The 9,150-nt window shown below is 52.1% G+C and overlaps 1 protein-coding gene across 2 annotated transcripts in view; it reads left to right on the top strand.

The window, feature by feature from the left end:
* Positions 1-2,760: 2,760 nt before the first annotated feature.
* ZCCHC24 (zinc finger CCHC-type containing 24) overlaps positions 2,761-9,150 on the top strand; it is a 99,861-nt gene continuing 93,471 nt past the window's right edge. The window contains exon 1 of one of the 2 annotated variants that reach the window (XM_075564206.1): positions 2,761-3,193. In XM_075564206.1, coding sequence (XP_075420321.1) covers positions 2,948-3,193 — 246 coding nt within the window. In that variant the 5' untranslated portion in view covers positions 2,761-2,947. The remainder of the gene's footprint in view (positions 3,194-9,150) is intronic. The other variant, XM_075564205.1, reaches the window with a different exon arrangement.

Raw genomic sequence — 9,150 nt, 5'->3', positions numbered from 1 at the left:
CTTACAACACCACTGGATCCAAAGACTTTCTACCCACTGGCCTGTGATTGTCCTGCATTCGGTGTCATTGCATGTGTTTCGTGAGTTTGTAAGAGGATTTTATAGAATGGTATCAGACATATGGGCTGATATCAGACTTAAAGGCTTGGACTGGACTAGGTAGTATGCTTTCTTAATGCACATTTCCCCTTTATATAAAACTCCCTCTTATACACATATGAGCTTCTATGGATTTGTTTCTCTAGTCTACCCGGACTAACCTAAAGCTCCTTATAGTGTTGATGAAATACTACATTTTCATTATTTTGTGTTTGTTACTTCAGGAAACAAACATATAACATAAAAATCAAGTGCCGAACAACCAGAGGGTAACAAGCAGTCATTCATTTCAGCTTTGTGCTACGCTTCCCCCCAATCCCCACAAGCTATTATGAGTGAACTATGCAATTCCTAAAAGTGTTCAAAGAGCTAAACATATTTCCAGAAGAATTGCTGCAAGTTCAGCAGAAGCAGAAAGAGGTTTTTCAAAGATGAACATAAAGGGGTGGTGGCATTTGGAAGGTTGAGAACCACTGCTGTAAAGGAATGGGATCCCAGTCCTACAGTGAAAAGATTGTTACGGATAAATCCCATAGCCAATGATGCTCAGATAAAAGCAAAGAATATTGCAAGTGAGGACACCAATCAAGAAGCAATATGGAAATATCTAAATCACAGTTTTTGTCAGGTAATACTTAATATTTTTCATTAATATTTCAAACTTTCTTATAATATAATCTAGTTGTGTATACCTCTTTTATTGTTCTTAGTTAGATATTAACTATATGAAATAATAGACTACCTTTTAGTATATCTTTTTTTATACTTAAAACTGTTATTAGGGTATGGGACTGGTTGTTAAATTATTTGAATCCCACGACTGCTTATCCATATGGCTTACCACCGGAACCCTAAATAACTAATATTTACAGTCTACAGTGAGTGGACGGGGAACCAGAGGCAGACCAGGAAGCTTGGTAGCCTACTGGGTAACAAGTTGGGTTGCTAACTGCAAGGCTGGCAGTTTAAACACACCAGCTGCAAGATTGGAGAAGGATGAGGCTTTCTGCTCAGGTGGGCTTTGGAAACCCACCGGGGCAGTTCTGCTCCCATCCACAGAATCAATATGAGCTAGAATTGATACCACAACCACTGTACGTTGGAGTTTGAGGTTCCTGGGGGCTATGGTGTGATGTCCTCTGTCTAAATATCAGGGTTTTTAATATGAAATCTAGGGAAAGCCTCGGTTACTAATTCTAAATCCTACCCTCTCCCCGACCTTAGAACCTCAAAGTGAGAGTCCAGGAGAGTGTCCATATGTCCCAAAGTGAAATGGTTCTCACATTTATTCCCCACAACAGTGTACCTTCTCTTTAAGCAAATAGTTTTAACAAGAAACAAAAATATACTGTGCAGAGCGGTGCCTTCGATGAACAAAAATATTACGCTATAATTGCATGAAAAGGCAGGAAGCTGGTTACCAGCTTCCAGCTGGTAAATCACAAGCAATCTTGCAGGTAGAATGGTGACCCACCCTTATTTTGAAGGGGAGAAAACAGCTTGCTTCCAGAGGCCAGGCTCCACGCTGGAAGGTAGTCAAGCTGGCACCGGAACGCCAAGCAGAACAAGTCCAGAGGCAGGTCTGATGTGGGCAAGGTGACAGGTTCTAACCAGGAGGTCAGTTCTGCTGAGTGGGCACCACGCGGGTAGGCCTCACCCCTGGGTTCCCAGCAGTGACGCTGCATAGGGGCTCCATGGCTTCTTGTGAGACTGAGAAGATGAGCCTTCCAGGGCTTCCGGGGTGCGCCAGCGAGGCAGGGGGCCAGGGCTCCCCCTAGACAGACAAGGAGCAGCTGGGCCATCCAGGAGTGGGTGACAGGCTCCTTCTTCTGTCCCTAGGCCCCGTCTGGCTTCTTGGCGACCTGCCCAGCCACGGGCAAGAGGCGAGAGGAGGGCAGGGACTGGGGCTGGGCCCCCGCGGAGTGCTGGGGTGGGAGACCAGGCGAGCTTATAGCCGAAATAGGAGACGCTGGAATGGGGGAGGGGGAAGCAAGGGAAAGGGGCGGGGAGTCATTCCTGGGGCAGGAACCCGGGGCCCCCCTTGGTGAGCTGGCCCGCAAAGCGATTCTGCAGATGGAAGGAATTAAGCGGGAGGGGGAGGGGCCTACAGTGATAGCTAGTGGAGAGAGGAGGGTGAGGGTGTGTGTGTGTGTGTGTGTGTGTGTGTGTGTGTGTGTGTGTGTGTGTGTGTGTGTGTGTGTGTGTGTGTGTGTGTGTGTGTGTGTGTGTGTGTGTGTGTGTGTCTCTACGAGGGAAGAGAAAAGAGGGGAAAGGACTGAGCGAGCAAGCACACAGCTGGCGAAGTTTGGGCAGAGGCGGCGGCGGCGCCCGCGGGGATGCGTGGTAGGGCGCGCTCCCCGGCGGGCGGGCGGGCGGAGGCCGGCCAGCCGGGCTCTATATATGCAGATGAGCGCCGTTTCCCGTCGGAGCCCGCCCGCGGCTCCACTTTGAATGGAGCGCGAGGAGGGGCCGGCGGGGCGGAGCGCGGGGGGGGGGGGCATGGACCCCGCCCCGGGAGCGGCGGCCGAAGAGCGGTCGGTGCGGAGCCGGATAGCGGGGCGCGCGGGCGGGCGGGGCCGGAGGAGCGGGCGGCGCCGCGGGGCGGGGCCAAAAGTTTCGCGTCCAACTTTCGCAGGCTGCTTCCTGCGCCCGCCTGCGCCCGGCGGCAGTCGCGGGAGGTGGTGGCGACGGCGGCCGCGGGCTGCGCGGGAGGCGCCGGGCGAGGGGCAACCGCTGTCCGGCCTTGGGCGCCGGGCTGTGAGCGCGGGCTCCCCGGTGCCCGCCCCTCCTCTGGGCGGGGGCGGGGGGGGGCTCCGTCGGGCGGCCGGGGAGGGGCCGCGGCCCCAAAATGAGCCTGCTGTCTGCCATCGACACGAGCGCCGCCTCGGTGTACCAGCCGGCCCAGCTCCTCAACTGGGTCTACCTGTCGCTGCAGGACACGCACCAGGCGAGCGCTTTCGATGCCTTCCGGCCGGAGCCACCCCCGGGCGGCGCGCCTCCGGAGCTGGCCTTCAGCAAGGGTCGCCCGGAGCAGCTGGGCTCGCCCTTACACTCCAGCTATCTCACCAGCTTCCTCCAGCTGCAGCGCCGAGAGGTGGGTGCCTCCGCGCGCCCGCGCCCGCGCCCCCGCCTCCCACCCCTCCACTCCAGGTGGTTTGCGATCTGCTCGCTCTTCTGCCCTCGCCGGAGCTGGCTCTGTATTGCCTGACCCAGCTTGGCTTGGCTTGACTCCGTTCTGCCAAACTCGCCTCCCGAAGTCCCCCGGGCGCCGGGAGCACGTCACCTCCTGGATGAGCCCAGAGCCCAGCTCAGCCCAGGGCCAGGCGGGCGGGGCCCTTCTGTCCCTCTCCCAGGCTGGGCTCCCTGCTCCAAAGTAGGGGCTTCTCTCCAGACAGCTCGGGGGCAAGGCCAGGGCGGGGAGCCCCTTCTAAGTGTCCCACCCATGCCTAGCCCCATCCCCTGCTCCCCCCCCAGCCCCCGCCGCTGCCACAGGCTAGGGCCCAGAATGCAGATTCTACTCCCAGCTCCTCTATAAGCGCCTACAAAGGTTTTCCCCCCCTGCTCTCAGTTGTCCCCACCCCAAGGGCCCTGTGGGGAACAGTGACTCCGACAGATTTTCTTGCGGTTCTCACCCTCGGACCCTCAACCATATCCTCCAGCCAGTCCTCTCTGCCCCCAATCCCCACCCCCTAGCCAAATAGGAAGTGGCTTTTTGAGGGCTTGACCCCACAGACTGTGCGTGTCCCCCCCATCCCCCTTCCCGAGCCTGAGTCTGGAAGGAAATGAAAGGGAAATCCTGCGCTCTTGGAAGTTGGGGGAGTAGGGGGAGAGCTTCCAGCTGCCCAGTGCTTTCCCCAGAAACCTGTGCTAGTTGCTCGCAAAGTCCGCCTGTTCAGTGGATTCTGTTACAAAGTCGATGGGGGCAGTGCATCTGGCCAGACTCAACAGAAACACAAATGGCCAGGACCTGCCAGCCCCTTTGAGGAATCTCTGGAGAATCTCCCCAGCTACCAGCCTTCCCCACGACACAGACCCCTGAGTGCCTCTGGGAATTAGTTGCTGACGCTTCTGTGTCCTTCGTTCTCCTTGCTGCAAAGTGGGAATGCACATGGGTTTCACAACTTGGGGTCCCTTTTCTTTATGCGGTCAGTTTAAAGAGATCTGCCCCTCACAATGGAAGAGTAGAAGACTAGGGTTTCTAGCAATTACGATCTTGGAATCTCATGGGGGTAGTTTACCCTATCATCTCCAGTCGCTATGAGTCGGCCTGGACTGGCTGGCAGTGATTTTGTTTGTTTGGTTTTGAGTTTTTGTCTGCCAGCATGAGTTGGAGGAGAAGGTGTGCATGATGGTGGTGGGGATAAGAGTAGGCTATAAGGGGTGGACCTATTTAACCTCAGTAGACTCAAATGACTTTGCATTTATTTACTAAACTCCTATTGTGGGCCAAGCCTGGGACTAGGGTGTGCCCTGGCCCCTGTCCAGGGGAGACATGTTCACTGGCCTAATACCCAGAGGTGGGCAAGTCCTAGCCCAGTTGAGGGAGGAGTGGGTGACTTGTGTGGTTAGAGGTAATGTGTCATGCTTGCCAAGAGGGAGCAGTAGAGAGACCTGAGCTGGGAGAGACATTCATCTGTGCAGGGAGAAAGGGTAAAGCCCCCCTCTGTGTGAGGAATTGCTCTTGACTAGGGCTCTCTCTATTATAAGAGACTGGCCTACCTCCCTGTGGGATACTGGGTTCAGGTGACCATAACTTTGGAGGACTGTTTGTGAGGTGGTTCCTCATGATCAAATTATTTTTGGTTTTTCATTCTCTTACCCAGTATTTTTTATTTACGTTCAGGTTGGACCATAAGCTGATGGGGGCCACAGAGAAGTAGACAGACAAAACTATACAGTGTGAATGGTGGGTGATTTGGTGGGGGTGCTAGAGAAGTCTCAGGGGCCGCCTCACTCAGGGAGGAGGGTAGGCGAGGCCTGTCGGTTAAGTGGAACCCCCTAATCAGTCTCTACTGGCCTCCCTCTGCCCGTACTCCATGATGGTCTTATTTCCTGTTTTTGTGTCTTTTCTGAGACAGCCTGGGAACGTTTGACCATTAAGACACTCCTCACACTAGGGTGTTGTACTCTTCTTGGGGATTCCTGGAAGCCCGGGTATCAGCCGAGTTCTTGGTGAGCATTGCTGCTTGCCACTTCCCTGCTACTTGCCTTAGTTTCCCCATAAAGATACACGCCCCCTTTCTGTGGCCAGTGTAGCACTGGTAAAGGCGTTCTATGACAATGAATAGAAAAGTCTCATGACATGACTGAGACATTTCTGTCTTTTCCTGGGCTTCGATTTACCCGTATGTTAACGTTAGACTCTCCCATCCCCCAGGGTGATACATATGGGGGTTGAGGGTTGTATACACAGGAGAGGACCTACCTGCAGATAGGCTGAGGTTGAGGGGACAAGAAGGGCTTGCTTCACTTAGCAGTGACTGCTGACTTCTCAAAGGGTTGCTTGGTTTCAGGCTCACTCACTCACCCTAAACCCCCAATTCTTTTTGCCTCCTAACCCCTCTTGGAGCCCCAGCTGTGCTCCTGGGGACAGGCCTTTCCTTTGTCCAAGACTTAAATGGTGAACTAATAGAGCCCCCAAATAGCCATTGCCAGAGAAAACAAGGAAAAAAAACCAACAACTCCCTACCCAGGGGCTTATAGAGCAGCGAGACTACAAGGGAACTCGGGGTCTAGCTGTGGTACCATTCGGCTGGCGGCTTGGCCGGCCTAGTGGCAGTGCCTGCGGATGTGACTCGCATGCTGACCACTGACCGAGGCCTGTCTGTGCTGGTTTCTATGCCAAGAGCCCACTCCCTCCTGCGCCACCTCCAGGCTGTTCCCACCACACTTAGCAAAACAACACGAATGCAGCTGGGATTTGGTGGGGGTGGCGGTGCAGACATGGGGCCATGGAAACTTATTGTGCCCATCAAGCCTCATTTGGGATGTTGAAGACAATCCCAGAGTTCTGAGTGGAGCTCCAATCCTGGGAACAGGGAAAAGGGAGATCACAGGGTTTATGTGTGTGCAGGAACTAGCAGTGGATAGTGGCTTGGACTCTCAGTGTACCCAAGGACCGTGAGGGTGGCTTTCCAAGGTCTATAAGTCTAGAAACTGGGCCCTGTCCCTCATAGACTCTCACCGCAGATATTGTACCAAGGTCTTTGGTACTAATCTCAACACATGACTCTCAGATCTTTTTTAAAAATCATACAACTCTTATCACAATCCATACATACATCAATTGTGTAAAGCACATTTGTACATTCGTTGCCCTCAACATTCTTAAAACATTGGCTTTTCACTTAAGCCCTTGGCATCAGCTCCTCATTTTTTCTCCCTCCCTCCCCGTTCCCCCCTTCCTCATGAACCCTTGATAATTTATAAATTATTATTATTTTGTCATATCTTACACTGTCCAATGTCTCCCTTTACCCACTTTTCTATTGTCCATCTCCCAGGGAGGGGGTTATATGTAGATCATTGTGATCTGTTCCCCCTTTATCCTCCCACCTTACCTTTACCCTCCTCGTATCACTACTCTCATTATTGGTCCTGAGGGTTTTATCTGTCCTGGATTCCCTGTGTTCCTATCTGTACCAGTGTACATCCTCTGGTCTAGCCAGATTTGTAAAGTAGAATTGGGATCATCATAGTGGGGGGAGGGGAGGAAGCATTTAGGAACTAAAGGAAAGTTGTATGTTTTACCGTTGCTATACTGCACCCTGACTGGCTCGTCTCCTCCCCGAGACCCTTCTTTAAGGAGATGCCCAGGCGCCTACAGATGGGCTTTGGGTGCCCACTCCGCACTCCCCCTCATTCACAATGATATGACTTTTTGTTCTTTGATGCCTGATACCTAATCCCTTCGACACCTTGTGATCACACAGACTGGTGTGCTTCTTCCATGTGGGCTTTGTTGCTTCTGAGCTAGATGGCCGCTTGTTTACCTTCAAGCTTTTAAGACCCCAGATGCTATATCTTTTGATAGCCGGGCACCATCAGCTTTTTATCACCACATTTGCTTATGCATTTGTCTTCAGCAAACGTGTGGGGAAGGTGAGTATCATGGAATGCCAGTTTATTAGAACAAAGTGTTCTTGCATTGAGGTAGTGCTTGGGCTCTCAGATCTTATGAGAAGCTGTCAAAAGCTTGTAGAAACATGTTTATCATATGCATATACACACATATATGTGTGCATATATATGTTCATACAATTTTGCATACAGCCTCAGGCTGACTATGAACTCTAGGTTCAAAATTCTAAATCTCTGGCAACAACGAAACGTGTCTTTGGAGAAGGATTCCCAAGGCCCTTGAGTGAGCTGCCCCTCCTTCTGCAGATACCCAAAGAAGGCAGTTCTCTGAGGGAGTGGGGCTTGGGCCAGATTGGAGTGTGTGTGTGTGTGTGTGTGTGTGTGTGTGTGTGTCTTCCTGCCAAGTTTTGTTTGAAATTTAAATCTGTAGTAGTGTGGAACTATGGGGTTCCTCCTTGGGAAAAGCAAAGCTGTTCCTTTGTGGAACACTAGCTCTTGGGTCCCGGTAACCAGACCCCCTCCGGGATCATCTCTGAACCCCTTAATGGTCTCTGTGACTTTCTCACTCCAGTCAGTCAGTGTCCATGCAGCCATTTTCTTCCCGCTTGCTCCATGAACAGATATGACTTGCTATTTAGTAATTCTTCATGCAGTGAGGGAAAGGTTTAGTGACAATAAGTTTGGGGGGAATAGCATGATATTTGTCTGGAGACGCACAGTGCCCACTCGCACAGCCAAAGCTGGCCAGTCTTCAGCCCCATATTTCCCATTCCTCTTCTCTTTGACCAGAGAATGCCTAGGGCTGCGCCCACAGAGGCAGACCTTTCCCTTGGCGGGTAGTTCCAATCCCTGGGGAGCTCTTCTAAGAGCCATCATAAACTTGGGTGCCTTCCCAGGGTTCTAGCCCCATCTTTTGCTGTGCTGAAGACCACCTCCTCATCTCTGCTTTGGTCAACCCACTGGGGACCTGAGAACAGCAGGGACAGTGTCTCCTGAAGTTTAATGGCATTCTACCAATGCCGTTGGCTTTTTCCCAAAGACATGCCTACTAGAACCTGTAGAAGAGAGATTGGGTTGCATTCAAGCCGCCAGGTCTTGTCTGTTTTCTGAGGGTCTGATATGTCTCCTGTGCTCTTGACAGAAGGCCACCTGGCCAGTGAGAATGTGCAGGGGAAAATCTCATGTTTGGCAGATCATAGGAGTTTGGCTACCTTGGAGCCCAAAGTAGGGGTAGGGTTTAGGAGCTAAAGCTGGGTATCATTGTTCTTTGCTGCTCTGGTCTGTGTGTGCTGTGGTTGGGAGGAAGCCTTGCTTTCCAGGAGGAAACTTTACATCCTGGGAGGAACAGATGTTCTCACCAAGCTAGGAGTTTGGAGGATGCTTCAGACCCTTAGCAGCCCTTGGGAAGCTGAGCTGTGAGTCGAGCAATAAGGTTTCTCATTTGAGAACCTGGCCCTCTTTCATTTAAATTCCATTGGTTGGGTGGGCCTCGGGCTGGGAGGAAAAGAAACCATCCCTCCTGTTGCTCATGAGTCTAGTGGAGGGAAGAGAGTGAGTAGCATTATCCGGTCATGATTAGTAGCAGGCCCGCTCGGCCAGGCACTGTCAACATCAGACAGGAGCCTGCTGAGAAGATGGCCTCTGGAGTAGCCTCTTGGGTGGCATCTTATTCTTGATAATTCTTCGTGGCTTCTTTGTACAAAAATGAAAACAGAGGCCTGACAAGTCTCCAGCAAGTTAGTGGCACAACAAGATCTAGACTGTTTCTGTGTTAGTCCATGTGTTAGTCTGGGTTGACTAGAGAGACAAATCCAGAGACACTCGCTCTCACTCCAGGGCTTGGGGTAGACTCATTGCTCCATGTGGCTTGTCAGCAGGAAGATGAAACAACTAGAGTGTGTTCCGCCTCCAGGGAGGAAGACGGAAGTTCACAGAATCCTCAGGGGAAAGCCATGCCCACACAGAGGCACG

The sequence above is a fragment of the Tenrec ecaudatus genome, chromosome 12 (genome assembly GCF_050624435.1).
Source record: "Tenrec ecaudatus isolate mTenEca1 chromosome 12, mTenEca1.hap1, whole genome shotgun sequence".
Classification (NCBI taxonomy): domain Eukaryota; kingdom Metazoa; phylum Chordata; class Mammalia; order Afrosoricida; family Tenrecidae; genus Tenrec; species Tenrec ecaudatus.
The sequence above is the reverse complement of the archived record's forward strand: the minus strand, read 5'-3'. Positions and strand labels throughout refer to the sequence as shown.